The sequence below is a fragment of the Triplophysa rosa genome, linkage group LG14 (genome assembly GCF_024868665.1).
Source record: "Triplophysa rosa linkage group LG14, Trosa_1v2, whole genome shotgun sequence".
NCBI lineage: Eukaryota > Metazoa > Chordata > Actinopteri > Cypriniformes > Nemacheilidae > Triplophysa > Triplophysa rosa.
The window spans coordinates 20,971,711-20,990,492 of record NC_079903.1 but is presented as its reverse complement, the minus strand read 5'-3'; the positions used below and the strand labels follow the sequence as shown (position 1 = coordinate 20,990,492).

General features: G+C 40.4%; 1 protein-coding gene across 2 annotated transcripts in view; it reads right to left on the bottom strand.

Annotated features, from left to right (window-relative positions):
• Nucleotides 1-141: 141 nt before the first annotated feature.
• kmt2bb (lysine (K)-specific methyltransferase 2Bb) overlaps nt 142-18,782 on the bottom strand; it is a 37,628-nt gene continuing 18,987 nt past the window's right edge. Inside the window, exons 19-37 of one of the 2 annotated variants that reach the window (XM_057350374.1) lie at nt 18,161-18,271; nt 17,608-17,684; nt 17,282-17,493; nt 17,065-17,168; nt 16,697-16,834; nt 15,559-15,717; nt 15,311-15,428; nt 15,119-15,197; nt 14,740-14,900; nt 14,489-14,644; nt 11,450-14,405; nt 11,277-11,369; nt 10,920-11,026; nt 10,679-10,816; nt 9,490-9,742; nt 7,245-7,352; nt 4,217-4,300; nt 2,877-3,006; nt 142-2,773 (exon numbers count right to left, since the gene is read on the bottom strand). In XM_057350374.1, coding sequence (XP_057206357.1) covers nt 2,498-2,773; nt 2,877-3,006; nt 4,217-4,300; nt 7,245-7,352; nt 9,490-9,742; nt 10,679-10,816; nt 10,920-11,026; nt 11,277-11,369; nt 11,450-14,405; nt 14,489-14,644; nt 14,740-14,900; nt 15,119-15,197; nt 15,311-15,428; nt 15,559-15,717; nt 16,697-16,834; nt 17,065-17,168; nt 17,282-17,493; nt 17,608-17,684; nt 18,161-18,271 — 5,460 coding nt within the window. In that variant the 3' untranslated portion in view covers nt 142-2,497. The remainder of the gene's footprint in view (nt 2,774-2,876; nt 3,007-4,216; nt 4,301-7,244; nt 7,353-9,489; nt 9,743-10,678; nt 10,817-10,919; nt 11,027-11,276; nt 11,370-11,449; nt 14,406-14,488; nt 14,645-14,739; nt 14,901-15,118; nt 15,198-15,310; nt 15,429-15,558; nt 15,718-16,696; nt 16,835-17,064; nt 17,169-17,281; nt 17,494-17,607; nt 17,685-18,160; nt 18,272-18,782) is intronic. The other variant, XM_057350375.1, reaches the window with a different exon arrangement.

The following is an 18,782-nucleotide window of genomic DNA, read 5'->3' as shown; positions in this document are numbered from 1 at the left end:
GAATAAACAAAAATGATCATTTAACCTTAACACGTACCTATACATTTTTTTTCGCAGGGTTGTAATCATTAGTTTTATTAACTGCATATAAGAAACATATCCAAACAACATGACTTGTGTGTGTTGTGCACAAAAATAAAGATCTTGACCTTTGTTCAAACATTGTACATCTTTATTAAGCAAAAAACATTATAAATAAAAAAGTGCATAGAAAAATTAAACAGGTTTAGAAATATGTATACAACTATTTACAAACTTAGGGTTCATTTGTACAAGGTAGCAAAGACGCACATTTATTCATTTTTAAGTCTTTGAGCAACGTTTTTTTAAAACCTACACAGGAACCTATTTTTTCCCTTGAAGCTCTGGGAGACGCATCATCACAGGAGGCCCTGCCGAGTGCTTGGCATCCTCCATTGCACACAGCCATCACTGCATGACAGCACAGACCAAGCTCTATTCTCATCTAGTTTTGCATTAGTATTATTTGAAGTTATCTGAACAGTTTGAGGTAGAATCCTTGCAAGTCTGGGTTGGTTCCATTAAAATACGAGATCAATTTCAGCTTTCTGATGTAGATCACTACCCCCGGGGGTGGGGAGGTTGGGGAATAAAGCAGAAGACGTCATTGTGATGGGGGGGTGGGGGAGGGGGGTGATGCACTTCGATAACCGCAACGTTTATTCAAATAAAATACACAACTAAGACCATTTTTAAAAATACAGCTGGCTCGAAACATCACCTCTTTAAAAGGCCACATTGCAAGAACTCATCCTCAACGTCCAAGGTAAAGAAAGGAAAAGGTTAAAAAGAACCAAAAAACCCCTGAAGAAACTTCCGATAAGACCTTGGTCACGTACAAATGCACAGACAAACAGGAATAAATAGAACACGCCTACGAAAGATCTTTTATACTCTATAGGATAAACGATGGCATCAGCATGTCGACAACCAACTCCAAGGTGCTGAGGTCACCATCTGCTGAAAACTGTTTCAATAACTCTTCTATAAATATATATAGATATATTTCTCCTGCACAGTATAATTGCAATCATGACATTTGTGGTCCTATAAGCTGTAGGACACCAAGCAGTTTGTGAATCACAAGCTAAACGTACAGCTCCAATTGTATGTGCAATTGTGGCAAAAAAATGATTTTATTGCAGGACGATCCGCAACGTCGTCGCAAACGCTGCGACGCAATGCGGATGCATTTAGATGTCATGATGAGCTTATGTAGTGTCCTCTACTACACGACAAAACAAAAATATATGTATATACTCTTCAGGCATGATTTTATTGACACAAGGCTCTTTAAAATCTTCAGAAGTATTTTGTACGCCTGGAATGGCGCTTTTGTTTGGCGACACTACGAGCGCAATATGTTAGCGCTGCTTGCTATGATTTTGCCAAGGAACGGCAACGTGTTTCTCGAACACAAAAAGGAACTAGGGATTTCCCGTTTCAAAGCTCATGTTAATCATAGCACCATTAAAGGCCTTCAAGTGGACAAGGAGTTCAAAACCCGCCCATACAGTAATACACCACATCACAAGCCAATAAAAGCGGAACAAGAATAAAGAACGAAGGTTACGCCGCTAGACGTCAGCTTCCTGTAAAACTAGCAAACATAAATATTTAAAAAATGTTAAACGAAGAGTTTATCCGAGCAAAAGCATTAAGCCAGTAAGAAATCACGGACATGTTAAAGTAATGCAATGACTGCCATGCGCAAAGAGTGGACCAAAGGGGGTACTGAGGGCTTTACAGTGTCGTCCTGAGTCGTCTTTCTCAGCTGTGATCTAGCGCAAACACTACAGATGTCAATTATACGTTTACATCATTCATTAGTAATATGCATGTTTTTACAGAGTATCGTCACCTTCTCTCGGCGTCTGCACGCTATGTGGTCCTCACTAGAAAATATTCCACAAGCACAAAGGTGTTTCTGTGGGCTGGGAGGGGGTGGTGCCGTTTACGGTTCAATCGTCTTTTTGGGGAAAACAGAAGCACAGCGGAACCCTTGGCAACAGACGACTATTTATTTTTCCCCTAAGCCCCTAAACAAACATCTGCAAAAAGGTTCTCAAGTAATGATTTCAATGCCCATCTTGCGTAATTATGCTGGAGATCTTGATCAAGTTCTGTTAAGGAACTGCTAAAAAAACACCATGACTTCATGAGGCTCTGGCTCTTCCGATGAAACATTAACTAACCACAAAGGATGCCGCTCAATACAAGACCTTAGAAGGCCCGACTATGTTTGCACAAACCCGTGCATCATTTACTTCTGTTGCATTCGATGTCTATCGATTGGCTAGAATATTATGAAAACAGGGTGGAGCACAAGAATAGCGACATCCCACTTCTGCTTAAAAAGGTTGACCCTCCATTTCTTGAAACACTTCTCCCATAAAAAAGTTTTGCCTGGACCTCTTTTAACACCCTAAAGGCTCAGTTAGTAACCCGTCTGCACTGTTGTCGTACCCAGAGCTCCTCAGTTTAAGAAGCGCCGGCATCGCTTGGCGCCACAATTGCAGTTGAGTTTGTTGCTGGCGTCTTCTATAGGGAACTTGTAGTCGTAGGTTAGCTCCTCGCCACGGTAGATCTTCCGCAGGGCGAAAATGACTATGTGTTTCTGACCCTCGACGTTGATGACACGAGAGTAGCAGTTCGGCTCGCAGGAGTGGTTGATGAAACGAGCTGCGTTCCCGTGCATCGTGGCATCCACCACCTCAAAGTCGTCAATGCGGAACATATAACACCCAATGCCCTGGCAAGACGAATAAGAAAACAATCAAAACGGGCAAAAACATAAATAAAGAGCCTTTAAATGATTATGGGTGAAAGAGGAGCAGCTGTACTCTTCTGCTTACCTTTCCATCGTAATATTTCTCACGCTTGTCCGTAAGCGCGGAACGAATGACGATGCCAGAGTACTCAATGACCATCTCCCCCGCCTCGATGTTCCTCTTACAGAAGAGCCCTCTTCCGTGAATCGCCGACCTAAGATGTCAGAAACGATTCCAAGAATAAGTGTGACTTGAGAATTAACATGAAATGTAATTTCCTGTACAAAATTCAAAACTCAACTCGAGTACACTAAAGCCATTCACATCTGATTTCCCCCAAAGGTATCAGAAAACATCATCTACATTCCCGACACTGGACTGGATTCCAAAGACCACAAGATTCAGACACACGATTTGTTTAAAAGTGCGCCAGAAATCTCCTGTAACATTTTGTTCGGGGAAAAACGATGACTTTGTTTTGTTCTTGTTCCAAATGACCTGATATTCTTAAAACGGAAAGCATAAAAAGAATGTCTTTATTTGATTCACATATCATTTCGTGATATTCAAGGACTAAATGTGCGCAGACAGTTTTCCCGGAGCCGGCTGGGTTCAAGTGCACAAGACTTGGTTCCTAGCCAATATTCATCATGTACCTAACTGAACTCAAAGGGGGTGGGAAGATGAGCTTAAAGGAACAGTTCACCCAAAAATGTCTTCAAATGCCTTATTCTGTCTTCATTTACTCACTAAATCTGTACAAATTTCATTGTTCTAATGGACACAGAGAAAGATATTTGGAAGAATTACGTTGTTCTGTAGAACACAAAAGAAGATATTTTGAAGAATGTAGGAAAGCAAACAGTTCTGGGGCACGTATGACTACCATTGTAAGTTTTTCCTACTATGGTAGTCAATGGTGGCCAAGAGCTGTTTGGTTACAAGCATTCTTCCAAATATCTTTCCGTGTGTCAAGAAATTTATACAGATTTGGAACAACTCAAGGGTGAGTAACTGAAGACAGAATTCTTATTTTTGGGTGAACTGTCCCTTCAACTCGGAGAAAATATATGAATATAAAAAGCTACATTTTTAAGGCCTAGCCATTGCTGGTTTTGCTAATTTAGAGCAGGATCTAAATGAAGGCTTTTCAGACCTTAAACCGATCAGACTGGTTCTTTATAGCTCATCATGTATTTAGAAAAACAGAAGCGAAACATTGTTTACGAAACATGGATGGGTTTGTTGGGATGGACTTCTAAAGATGAGTATTTATTTTCTGTGACGTCAACCTCATGTCTGCTAAAAGAAATTGTTCACCAGGCAACTGTTGAGCTGATTTCCAGTGACATCAAAGGTGGGAGTTGAAGGTTAAAAATAAAACTGTGACTCAGTTCCTCATTTGATGGTTCAGATTAACCCACCTGTAAACACCGACGGCTTCCTTGGAAGTTCTTTCGAGATGTCTGAAGCGCATCGCCATTGGCAACTCCAAACTCGTTGCGCGTCTGTAAAACACAAATGAGTTTATTGATCATGCGATCCATTTCAGAGGTCTTTGATCCATCAGTTGACAGAACATGAGAGTGATGCTGTGAAAGAGGAAGGAGGCTGTCAAAGGGAAACTTCAGCATCTTTAATAAAAAAGGAAGAGGACATTCACGAAATGTATGTTGTCATGGTAAAGAAACCAACAAACACAAAGCATTGCTCATGTCATGCTTACTCATATATACAAAAGGACCCCATCACCAGTTCGTTTTTTTTTTATTATGAATACATTCTTAAAATGTGCATATATGCATTTTGCAAATGCATTAAATGACTAGGGCGATATATCGTACAATTCTTATGCTCAGTTTCTCAATGAATTACGGTTAAATGCCGCCACATCCGAAAGCTAGAGGGCGCTCTCGTGCAGAAACTCCAAATATGGGTCACAGAAGAAATACGATTTACACACATACACTTAGGGCCATAAATATTTGGACAGAGGCACATTTTTTGTTATTTTAGCTGTGTATCAACATGTTTTCGAGTTACAGTTTTATAATAGATATTGTCTTAAAGTGCACACTCTCAGCTTTATTTAGAGTGTATTCACATCCAGATTAGCTGAAGGATTTAGGAATTACAGCTCTTTAATATGAAGCGCCCCCCTTTTGCAAGGGACCAAAAGTAATGGGACAGTTGAATAAAAAGCTGTTTTATTCACATGTATGGGCTTTTCCTTAAATCATTTTGTCATAAATGAAGCATGTTAAAGGTCTGCAGTTGATTCTACATGTGGTGTTTGCATTTGGAAGCTGTTGCTGTGAACCCACATCATGGGGTTCAGGGAGATCTCCATGCAAGTGAAACAGACCATAGTTAGATTTCAAAAACACTACACATCCGTCAGAAAGATGCCAGGAACATTAAGAGCGGCCAAATCAACAATTTGGTACATTCTAAGAAAAAAACAACACACCGCTGAGCTCAGTAACAAAACAATCCTGGGCGTCCATATGAGATCAAAGTGGTGGATGATGACATTATCCTCTCCATGATAAAGAAAAACATCTTCACAACTTCCAGACAAGTGAAGAATTAATCCGGATGCTTCTGTCTTCTGTTACATCACCAAAAAAACACCAGTGACCCAGTGCCTGAGGACGTCATGCATGGAAATGGAATCACACTGCCTGAACACTATTTTACTGAAGATGTTGTATGCTCATATCATGAGATATTCCAAGCCTTCTCCATATCTTTTATTCTTTTTAGTCTTATGCAGGCTGAAATTAATTTGATCTCTCCAAAAAAATGCTTTCTAGAGCTTGTTCGGCTATTTCAGACGTCTAATCTACCCATCCTATTCTTGAGGCTTTTGCACCTTGTTGTGAACCCTCTCTATTTTTTCCTTGTATTCTCTTTATTGTTTTGATTGACAAACATTGACATATTTACCTCTTGGAGAGTGTTCTTCACTTGTCCGGACGTTGTGAAGGTGTTTTTCTTCATCATGGAGAGGATAATGTCATCATCCACCACTTTGATCTCATATGGACGCCTAGGATTGTTTTGTTACTGAGCTCAGCGGTGTGTTTTTTTCCCCCCAGAATGTCCCAGATTGTTGATTTGGCCGCTCTTAATGTTCCTGGCATCTTTCTGACGGATGTGTAGTGTTTTTGAAATCTAACTATGGTCTGTTTCACTTGCATGGAGATCTCCCTGAACCCCATGATGTGGGTTCACAGCAACAGCTTCCAAATGCAAACACCACATGTAGAATCAACTCCAGACCTTTAACATGCTTCATTTATGACAAAATTATTTAAGGAAAAGCCCATACATGTGAATAAAACAGCTTTTTATTCAACTGTCCCATTACTTTTGGTCCCTTGAAAAAGGGGGGCGCTTCATATTAAAGAGCTGTAATTCCTAAATCCTTCAGCTAATCTGGATGTGAATACACTCTAAATAAAGCTGAGAGTGTGCACTTTAAGACAATATCTATTATAAAACTGTAACTCGAAAACATATTGATACACAGCTAAAATAACAAAAAATGTGCCTCTGTCCAAATATTTATGGCCCTAAGTGTAGTTCCAGGAAATGCCATTGGTCATATTCTAACAGTTCTTCAAACCTTTTCAGGTATTTTCATTAGGGATGTAACGATTCACTCAGCTCACGATGCGATGCGATTCACGATTCTGATCTCACGATGCGATTTATTCACGATTTATTTTTAAAAAATGAGTTGAAACAAATTAGAAATGAACAACTTCCCTTGCATTATTTCTTAAATGCTTTACGTTTCTTTGCATAATAAAATAATGTTTTATTTCAAATAACAAAAGTAAACTGCGATTTTATAACAAATTAATAATAGAAAAACTCTCTTTAATATAAACAAACTAATACTGTCTGTGCTTTTCTTGGATTTTTTTGCATTTAAGAAATATCAGCATCCACGTTTAGGTTTGCAGTGAAAATAGCGGCCCCTGCTGTTCAAAGAATGTATTGCGATTCAGTTCAAGCCTCAACCGAATTGAATCGTCACTCATTATAACCGATTTTCAACCGGCTCACGGTGAATCGTTACATCCCTAATTTTCATAATAAAGTATATTTATAATGATGACGTTTGACAAGTGTGTTGCGTTTTCAAATGCACGTTATAAACGACTCAATCGCGTAGTGATTTTAGATCGAGCAGTACTTCCAACTGGTCAAAGAGCAGTAGTTCATGGAAGAGCTGTGCATAAAACACAGAATCGAAGCCTTTGCTATTTCAGAATCGGCCTGAAAAAGGTATAATTAGTGTGAATCGCGATATATCGTCCCAGCCCTATTAATTCATCTGTGGGATTTGAACCGATGACCCTTGAGTTGCTAGCAACCTGGTGCTGAGGCAAAGAGAAAAACAATTTTATCTGCTTAAGAAAATCCAAACTGTTTTTCGACCTGGTAGATTTGAGAAGAACCTCATCTTCCTCTTCATCGTACAGGTCAGTGTCTGGAAGCTGCCTGTGTTGAGACGCCAGGAAGTTGAATATATCAAAGGTTGACTTCCTGTGAATCAGAGAGTAGGGGAGAGAGGTGAGGGGTTTCTCCTATAGTCTGGGAGTATAGTATATATGCTGCTAGCTAACCATCTGTGGCTCCAGGAGAGCTAAAAGTACATCCAAATCCCCCTGTGTGTTGCACGCAAGTGCCGTGCAAAATATTAAGCCGCTTTCTGGACAAAAGTTCACTTTGCAACACCAACTTACTAGCTGCAAATAACTGCCCTGAACTTAAAGGGACAGTACAGCCAAAAATAAGAGATTCCGTCATCATTTATTCACCCTCATGTCTAAAACCTGTACATGACCTAAATTTCTCCAGCAATACCGATAATTCAGAGTGATATCTGCCGATACTGATTCTGAAGATTACATTAGTATTTCTTAACTTTCTGAATGTTAAATTCATATGACTATTAATATTGAACATCAAACCGGTGATGTTTCTTAACGTTTTCTATGAACAGAGCACAAATTCATTGCATTTTATATAGATATATTGGCCCTGAACATCGGCTGTTTTTTATGGAGGACGGGAAGCGCCGATCAGAGATAAAATGAAGAATCGATTGATCAATTTAATAATTAAAACATAAAAATGTAAACAAATAGATCACTTTTTAAATCGAGAAATGAATAGACGGATTTAAAATGGTTTATTTCATTTGTGTTTTAAAATGTAGTTTAATTGAACAATAAAACGTTAATTTAAAAAATAATTTATAAATGTATAAATAAATAGATACATTTAAAACGGTTTATTTAATTCATGCTTTAAAACGTAAAAACTAAAACAATAAAATGTTCATTAATAAATCATTTTAAATGCATATTTTAAATGAATCGCTTTTTAAAAAGCATTTGCCAAATGCTTTAATGCTTTTCTCTCTCTATTTGCCAATTGCTTTTCTTTAACCATTTGTCAATCGAGTTAAAAGATGCCATTGGACAGTACACACGTGGGGGCAACCAATCAGCTTTCTGATTGGTTTTCTTTTCTCAGTTTTAGGATACACCCCTTCTCCCACATGTACATAGTAAATAGACATAGAAAGACCTACCGCCATTAAAAAAGAACTTCTGTCCCTGGATGCGATGCGATGCGATGCGATGCAACAAACGCCTTGTTATTAATGGTTTCTATGGTCATTTGTTGCACTGCTCGCGTGTATAACAAATACTCCTTGTACGTCAGACATGCTGCAGGTTTGGTTAATAGCAAAGCAGTTTGTCTCTAGATGGGAAATATTATGACTGCGGCAATAATAAAACCATGTGTAATTTCCACAATGGGTGTTTATCAGTCGTTTCAAGTGAAATATGACCAGTAAGAGAAAACACAGGACTGTAGTAGGTTAGGAAATAAATTAATTTATTATTCAGAATGTGCATTTGGATGGGAAATATATTTATAGGAACATTTCAGCAAGATAAAGAGATAAACATCCTCAGTTTCGAAACGCGTACTGCACACAAACGTTCTTCTGCGTGTTATTTTAAAAGAAAGGCACTTAATTTCACAGTATCAATCTCACCCATGCTTTCTTAATTATTTTCTGTCAAGAAATTGTGAAAACTTAGATAAGAAGGTCGATGTTCAGCTTTAAAGCAGCCGGGTGCTGCAGTAACACTGCTGGTTAGCGGATTCAGCAATTGGTTTTAACTGTGTTGCTATGCAACTGGAAAAAGCGTCACACTGCTTCGCTAACCAGATACAGGAAATGTGACAAAGGTCCATTACAGCCCCAAGATTCACTGTGCATGAGCAACACGTTTTTAAATCGATCGATTGATTCTTCATTTTATTTCTAATCGGCGCTCCCGGTCCTCTGTAGTTTTTAAACTATCGGCCAATAGTGTGAAAAATTGACCGATACTGATTCTTGCCCGATATATCGGGGCATCGCTACAATTAATCCTATGTTAACTTACTCCCACGTGAACAGACAAGACGACTCCTAGAAAACAAGCTATAATATGCTACTGTCTTGCTAATAATTAGCAGAATGAGATTTTCGCTTTATTAAAAGTGTACATTTTTAAACCGCCATTTCATTTGAATAAAACTGTTATTCATTTAAAATCGAATTAATAGATCTCTAATTACGAACAGTCCAAAAAAACCAAGAAGCAGGTGAACTGACCTCAGGTAGATTTCAGAGCGAGCACAGCCGCTTGGGTTAACAGGCAGATCGTCCTCCTGACTGGCTTGTTTATGAAAGCGGAAGGCGTGGCCCTGACAGCGCTTGGCCCCTTCGAGCTGTTCCACCAGATATACTACAGCATCATGCAGCATACCCATCATACGAGCTCCGGTTATCCCAGAGAAAGAAAGCTGCCTCAGACCGGCGATGGCACGGGTCTCCTGGACCCTGTCGAGAACAGTTGTCCAAGCCACTGTGACAAAGAAAAAAGGTTCAGTTAGTTCATGTACTAAAATTTGAACTTTTGCCACCTTGTCGCCATCTCCGTTTAAACCGCAGGTTATTTGCTGAGCTTTCTTCACATGGATTGTGATTTGGCACTGCTTCACATGTGTGGATGAATCTGGGTTGCCAAATCTGCGCAAAAAAATGGGCGTAGACTTGGCAACCACACAAAGGTGAAGGAACCTGACATGTCCCGCAAAATCTGACTCCACTAAAAAAAACACTTAAATTATAAATCATTATTATAATTTTGTTAATTGGGGTAAGGAGACCATTTTTAACGCTACATTTTCATGTACTTAATCAACACATGATTTTTTATTATTTTTAAGCAAAACGTGTTTCGGATTGCAGCATTAAGTTGATTTGGAAGACCAAAGTTATTACATTTATTTAAACAATAATGTTTAAAAACAAACTGCTTATTTAAATAAACAATAATAAAAGAGTATGCCACACTCTTATGCCAATATTTAATAAAAATAAACATGACAATGTTTATCCTTATTTCAGCCATTCGGAACAAAGGTATTTTACCCCATATCTTCATAACCCTTTTGTGGGTCACTAACATTTTTCTTTTTTTAAGTTATTTTTGAGGCCATTTTGTGCCTTGATTTGACTGTAAAGTGTATCGAGAGGACAGAAAAGTACAGGGTGGAGACGGGAACGGATCCAGGGGAGGACATCGAGCCAGGAATCGGCTCGGCAGATGATGAAACACTGCCCATCAAGTTATCGGCTCAGACGTGACTCAATTTCTGTCTGAATCACAGTTTGCATCATTCTCTCTTCATTGCCAGAATGAGTTGGGTTTGGTCCGTTTGACTCATTCAAGTGAAAAGAAAATATTTTATACAGCCACAACTTTTCTGGGACACATAGCACTGTCTTGATCGCATACCTTCAATGCTTTCTGCCTCCACACTGAAGCCGTCATCGCTTGTGATCTCGAAGCGTAAGTGAGGGTGGTCTCGGCTGGGAGGACTCTCTTCTTCACTGTCTGATGGAGGCATCTCATCGTCCGAGCAAGACAGCATCCCTAAAAGAAAGATGAATATCTTTTAAATAACATTTCTGTGTTTGATCCATCAAAAGACCGTCAACTGAATAAAAATGCTCAAAGGGTGGATAAAAGAGTATGCCTGAGTATTTGTTCCAGTCGGTTAGGCTGCGGTTAGCAGAATCGCAAGTTGCTGGCTTGTTGCTGTCTCCAACTCGAGGCAATGAAAGACGATCCCATGGACCAGGTCTAAAGAGAAATGTAAAATGTTAAAGATATACAAAAACTATTAAAAACAAAACAATTCTAAATTTGAAAACTATTAAGCATGAATCATTGTATAACGTCAACAAGATTTTGAAATTATAACATTACGATGATTTTAGCAGTAGTGGGATACATTTCTAAATTCCTAAACTGTCTGAAGGCAAAACTAATACCAATACAAAAGATTTCCCCAAAATCTCCCTTGGAATTCCCTGTCCATTTGAAGACTCACCTTGCACTCTCAGAGTCACTACTTGGCTCTTCATTTATCTTGTCCAGGTCAAGAATTCCCTTAACGGTTGGCGTTTTGATGCGAACTCCATACCTGCATCCATTATGACATAACTTAAGACTCCATACACACTTAACAAGTAACAAAAAAGATACAAACTGTTCTATTTTTACCTTGCCAATACCGAGCCTGCCTTGCGAACTTCTTCCAATCCACTAGGGCGATCAGATTCCAAAAAGTCTGCTTTTGATTTCTTGACGGCAAAGCGGTCGCAAAGTGAGGACACTCTTTTCATTCGAACCTGCTTTGGTCGAGGTGTTGCTTCTGGTGGAGATGGTGGAGAAGCCACTGTTTCTGGTTCAATAAGTAGCTCTTGAGGTAAAACGACTGAACTGATGGGTTGGGGTGACGCAGGGCTGAGAACATGAGAAACAGTCTTGTTGGGGTCGTAATAACCAGCCATAGCTTGGTTGATGATAGCTTGGGCACTCTCTGCCTGATATGCATCCAAGGACTTTGTTACCTGACCTGCAGACTGCTTGCTTGAGGGGCCAGACTTGGTCCTCCTAGGTGTGGAAGACTCCTTCTTATTCCTTGGTTTCTTCGGCCCTGCTGTGGATCCATCTCCAGAAGCTTTGGGATTCCTTCGTGGCTTCTTAACATCTGCTGGTAATGATGCCATTTCGTTGCTATTAATAGTGAGTAGCTGGGTAATGGTGTTAGAGGTCTGTACCAATGGGGTCACAATTTGGGGGACTTGGTTTGGAATGGCGCTCCCTGCAGCCGCCTGCAAGTTGCCAGCCGCAGCAAGCGTTGCTGACAAAGCATTGCTTTGCAAGAGACTGGCAATCTGGGTGACGCAATTGAAAGAAGACGAATTCGGAGTTGGCAGCTGGAAGGTGTTGCTTTCAGGGTTCTTAACAAAAATCTGACCAAGTCGGTTGACAAGTAACACGTGTGGGGTGGGATCCACGTTGGGTCCACCCACTTCCTTTACGGTGAGAATAGCGTGGCCTGGTAACGCTTGGGTAACCAACTGTTGTTGGGGTTCAATTGTTGATCTGGGGGTGGAAAAATTGATGGAAATGGTCCTTCCCGGGCCAGATTCTCCTTGCATAGGCATGGTGTTGTACCCATTAATGACGCCTGGAGCAGAGGCTGGTTGAGTGGCAGAAGGCATGGGTTGACACTCATCTGATGGTTGGGAGGTTACGGAGGGGCACGAGGAAACTACGCCAACTGTCGTAGAGCCGATGGGCTCCGAGTAAGTGGGGTACAATGGGACAGACGCTGTACCTGACACCGGCCCTTGAGTCCCAAGGGGCACACCAGTGGCTGATGGAACCGAGAGCATTGACTCTGGATTCTGTGGGGAATTTGTGGGAACACAAGGCATCGCCCCTCCAGGAACTGAAGGGGCTGGTTGCCTTGAGATTGTAGATGGGTGTAGTTTGGTTCTAAAAGTCTCCATGGGAGGTAAGACCATCTTACCCTCAGGAGTTTGGACAGGGTACAAGGAGGACAGAGGTTCAACAGATGTGGTAGATTTGGGTAACTCTGCAGTTTGTTGCTGAATTCCATTAACTGGGCACAAAGTAAGAACACCATGAGTACCTTCTGGCAAGTGGTTTGGGTAAACTGTAGAGGCATCCATAGAAGATACAAAGTGCCCACTACTAGGATCCAAGATTATTTCCTTTGGCCCTGTAGATACTTGTGGGTCAATTGAAGAATCTTCCTGGACTGGGACCAGTTCTGTGAAACATGCACTGGGTGAAGGTGGATCGCATCTCTCGAGGATCAAGGGTGTCTCTGGCTCAAAAACTAAACTAGATTCTTGGTAATCTTTACTGTATTCCGAAAATGCTGCATTTGAAGACTTTGGGTCGAGAAAATTATTCAAAGTGTCTTGTGGAGGAAAAACTAACAAAGAGTTTGACTGCAATGCTTGAGGTACACCAAACGGATTTAAATCAACAACAGCCTCTAAGAAGGGAGTGTCAGCAGAGTTGGACATGGTTTCAAAACCACAACTATTTGATGAAATGTTAGAGACCATACTTGTAAAAAGCCCATTGCTGGCTGCCTGTTCATGTGGTTGAGAATTAAACGATTTGTGTGGTTTTTGGGCCTGATTCGATTTCTTCAAGCTTTGGCTATCACTATTAGCTATGCTTGTATCACTCTCTGTCCCATCATCTATACCATCAAGTTGGGAAATCTGCCTCAAAGATGGAGATGTAGGCGTTTGGGAGGCATCTCTTGGAGGCTTGCAGGTGACCACAGTGCGAGTGAAATCAAAGTAGTTCTCCATATCCTCGTCGGAAGAACTATTATCCCAGTCTTGCCTACAAGGGTCAACACTGCAGGACAATCTTGGAGTGGACATTTTGGATTTCTTCTCACCTGGGTCCCAAAAGTCCTCCTGGCTTTCTTCACCAACTACAATTTGCGCACTGCAGTTCATAGCTACTCCATCACTCAGCACCGTTTCTTCGATTTCAAGCTCTGTTTTTAGCTCAGGTGCCACGGTCAGATCTGCCTCTAAGTGGAAGGAAGAATAAGGGAAATCCTCATCGCTTATAAGATGATTAGCTTTTGGCTTACCCGAAGAGTCTCCTAAAGGTAAGGCACCATTTTCTGCTGGATGCTCTTGTGGGGATGCTATGAAATTGTGTGGAAGTTCTACAGAGTCCAACGGATTAAACTCAAAAGGCCGTGGTCTTGCGGTGAGATGGGTGGGAGAACTGAGTACTCGGTTGGTGCAAGGGGTGCTGCCAATGCCACCTTGCCGTGTGGACTGGGAAAACAGTCCTGAGGTAGAATGGGGCATCATTATTCCAGAACCCCGGACTGAGGAAGCACTTCGACCAACAGGACGAGCTGATGAAGAGGTCAGCAGGTTTTCAGTAGCACCAAGAGGGAAAACTGGGGAGGTAGGTTGGGAGGTCTTAGGGTGGTGGGATCCACCCGCTCTAGATGTCATTGGACCTGCTGGGGATCCGAGAGTAGGGGAGGTCATGTGACGGGTACCGCTGTTCTGGGAGTGTGGGCTGTGCCGTCGTGGCCTTCGAGTGTCGTCCAGATCACTAATTGTCAAGATGTGGTGAGGCTTGGATGGGGCAGCTCCTGGTAAAAAAAAAGATATGATTAGATGCTTCAAATGATAAATGACACTGTCATGGTCTATCACTATTAATTATCTGTATTACCTGGAGAAGGCAGTGGTCTGGAAAGCCCTCCGGCGGGTCTTCTGTTCTGAGGGTATGAAGGGATTTTGGGGCGAGCGCCAAGGTCCGGTTTGGCAAAGATGGCATTTGTTCCAGTGGAATTTGTAAGGGTCAATTCCACAAACCGTGCTTCAGATTCTAATGGAAATATAAAATGGAAAAATAATTTGAATATAATTTCCAAATATTTTCAATCCATCAATCTGCAGACAATATTGTTATACGGTACACACCTGACTGGGGACATGGGCTGTGGGCAATTGTACAATTTTCTCCCTGATCGGGCAGCTCTTCCACTGGCTTTTCCTGAACAGGTGGTCGGGCATCCCTAACACGAAATGTATATTTGCAGCGGCGAAGGGGGTTTACAGTACTCCAATACAAGCGAGAGCATCTAAGAAAAAAACTAAGTCTTTAGTAATGTGCAGAGGCCAAAACTGAAAGTGTTTACATCCATTCCTGAATGCAGGAATGTTCCCTTGGCATTTTATCAAGCACCCTTAGATGTTTTTAAACAGTATTGAAGGAGTTCAAGTACAAGTATTCTGTATAGAAAGTCATGCTGACCTAATACATGGAGCAAAACGTCTCATGATATCAAAAGTTACTTACTGGTAACCCACAGGGAAAAGTTTACCATGACAAGCCGATAATTCGCTAAGCTTTCCCAGCTTTTCTACTAACAAAGAACCTGTAAAAAACAGAAAGATGATGTTAATGTTATTTGTGTTTTTTACGTTATTTATATATCACTTTATGTAATTATTAGGCAAGATTCTTTCTATATGACTTTTAAAACCCAACCTATCATTAAATTGATTGATTCCGGTTCTAATCCAGTCAAAAACTTCCTGCGAAGACTTATTCCTTCAAAATCCACATAAACTCTCCGGAGCACCTCAAACCCTTGACCAGTGATGATCTGGTAAGAAGAAACACAAAGTGTTCTTTAAAACAATCATACAACGTGCACATAAACAGAGTGTTTATTTAACTAACCGACTGTAAAATAGCACCTACAGCTAAACAATAAATAACAAGCAAATACATACTTTTCCACTTATGAGGTCACGGTGCTTGTGACAGAAGACTCTCTTATCATCCTGGAAGACACAGTTGCGGTAGCGGGCACACATGAAGTGGTAGTTGCTCTGGCATGAAGTAAGGCAACAACCCACCGTCGCCCCAGTTCGGTTACACCGCTCACAACGCTACAACAGGAAAAGATTGAATGTTCGCTAAATCAAACACCGCAGTCATGTTAACTCAATACATACATCACTGAGTCAGATGTTTATACTAGAGATACATCGATATATTGGCCAGTAATCAGTATTGGTCGATTAAAGCAATTTTTCACACTTTTGGTCGTTAGTTTAAAAACAGACGATAAAAATGGTTATTATATCCTGTCAATCAAAAAAGAGGACTGGAAAATGCAATGAATTTGTGCTCTGTATATGGAAAATGTTAAGAAACATCAGCAGTTTGATCTTTCAATATTAATAGGCATTATATGAATTAATAACATTCAGAAAGTTAAGAAATATTAATTTAATCTTCAGAATCGGCATGGACAGATATTACTCCGAACAATCGGCTTTTGGTGGAGAAATTTTGAATCAGTGCATCTTTAGTTTGTTCACATTCAAATACTATTTTATCATACAAATACAAGTCAAAATTTCATAATTTCTGTGAAAGTGCATTAACCCATGTTCTTTAAACAACATATGTAAAGTTTGTTAATATTATTAATAGGGGTCTAGTGATATTTCGACTAATAACTTACTGATACCAAACCTCAAAAATATGTATCACAGAGCTACTGCCATGTTTTTAATGTTCTTGGCTTATTTGTGTTTTAACTGCTTATAAAAAAACGTTATTTCTTAGTGGTCATCGTTCTCCAACCCTAATCCTTTTGTAATTTTATGTCAAAGTTCAGTCTTCTTTTCAAACCAATTACATTTTTATTCATTTACATGCAGAAGATTCACTTAAACCTTAAATTCTACCCAAAATGTTTCATGTTTTGGAAATAAAGAATTTCATACTTTAAAAAAAAAACTATTATAATCGTGAACCAAGTATCGTGTGCATCAAATCGTGATCGTTGCACTCTTTCCTAATTCCTCATGAAAATGAAATAAGTGTTAAATCAGAGTAATCATGAGACTGAAAGCATACCATTAGGCGACCTCGCGCTACAGCACTGTGGACATGCAGAAGCGAGCCGTTATCTTCTTCGAACACTTCCGCAGACCACATGGCACAGTTGACATGAGCCCACTCGTTCTGCCCCAGATATAGCAGTCTCCCTGCATCCTGGGAAGAGAAAGACACATGACAACAGACATGAGACACGCATGCTCTCGTTGTATTACGCCGCACCACATAATCCGAGTACGTAACCATTACATTTACATTTAGTCATTTAGCAGACGCCTTTATCCGAGTTCAGGGAGCAATAAGCGATATGTCATACATTCTTCAAAACGTCCCAATGAGGAATAATGTGAATGTCTTATTCATGCGAAAGCTCTTAATGTACTTACACTGGCCTTTGCGTCACCATATTTTTGGCACAGAGCGCACTGCCTTTCATCTTCTTTCGACCAACCAGTGTCCAGGTCTGCTTTCGCCAGTCGACCTTTCTTCCCTGGGAAAAAACACCACAATGCCAATTTAGCGTGACTCGTGCACAGCTTGACATACGTCCAGCTTATAACTATGACTATTGACAATATATATACACTGCTAATGTTGAATTACCTTTCAGCCTCAGTCGTATCTCCCTCATGTCCATATAGCAACTCCTGCTGGTGTTATGGGCCAAAGGTGTGGAAAGATCTGCTTCTTCTCCCATTTTCATATCAACGTGGCTTCCAGTCAGCGGCGGTGCGTCATCCGCAGCGTCTTTCTCACGCCATTGTGCATAAACGTGTTCATAGTTTGGAGGCATCACGGCGTGTGAAAGCATACCACTAAAACAAAGGCGACGTGTGGTGATCAAAGATGACGGTTCATTTACAGGAGCATAAATGTTGAATTTCCAAGCAGCACAAACACGAAAATCACATAAAAGGAGGCACGCTTACGTTGGCAGATGTTTGGAGCGTGGATCCCACACTTTAGGGTCTTGACCGTTGAACCAACTATAAACTTCCTTTAACAGCTAAAAAAGATCGAAAAGTACATTTTAAAACCACTGCGTCATAGAAACAAGTAAAGCAATGATTTCAATCTCAAGAACATACATGTACATACTCCTTTTTTCTACAGTTTATATTATGTCTAGTATTTACCAAGAGCACACATTACAGAATACGGTTTCCCACAATGCAATGTTGCTGACTTAACCTTTTTGCAGTGCAATCAGATAATAGTCATTCACACGTTATTTGAAATAGAACTGAAACAGAGAAATTACCCAAAATGCAATGTGATGAGATCATAAGACAACAGTTATCATTTATCATATCCACACCAATATAATGTGTACAGCTTTCGGAGGAACAGGAGAAGCTATTAAGCTTTAACAGCTGTGGCAACATCTGCACACCACAGTCAAATACCAACTTAAACCATAAGCATTTCCCAACAATGACGATAAATGACAAAACGCAATATTCTAACATGCAAGATTCTCACCGTCAGATAGTATGAGCGGGCCAGGGCAGTGGGTCTTTGGTCCTCTGGCAGGCCTTTCTCTTCCTCGAGGTTACGGCAGATTACTTTCACCACATCCTCATGGAACGACTTCTGCTCAGCAAAACCATAACGACAAAATTCCATTAAAAACTAAAGTCTATTCCTCTGTATTTATACATTATAAATGAGTCGGTTAAAGGTTAAAAACTTAAGTCAATTAAAACGTATGCATTTCTCAACCTCAAATTAAGAAGTAAAACTGCTTATGTTAGGAGCTGGCAACCTCGGCACATGTGCTGTTATCGGCGTACGTGTGAGAGAAGAATATTATGTGCAATTCTTTCACTGATTTTGTTTTTAAGTCTCTCATATCACAATTCCAAATGATCCGTTACGGTACCGTTTCAAGTCATGGTTAACTTCTAGATAATAAGCCGTTTGAAAAGCCAAAACTGAACCGCAAAATGCAGACAGACTGTCTGCGAGACCTATCATAGCCCAAATTACAGCATTTACTGGTACCAGTTTCTATTCGAAAGTGACCCCGAATTTTCTTTTCCCGAGATGAACTTCCTTTACTCAAAGATTGACCTCTGACCTAAGGCAGGCAAAATATGTTTTA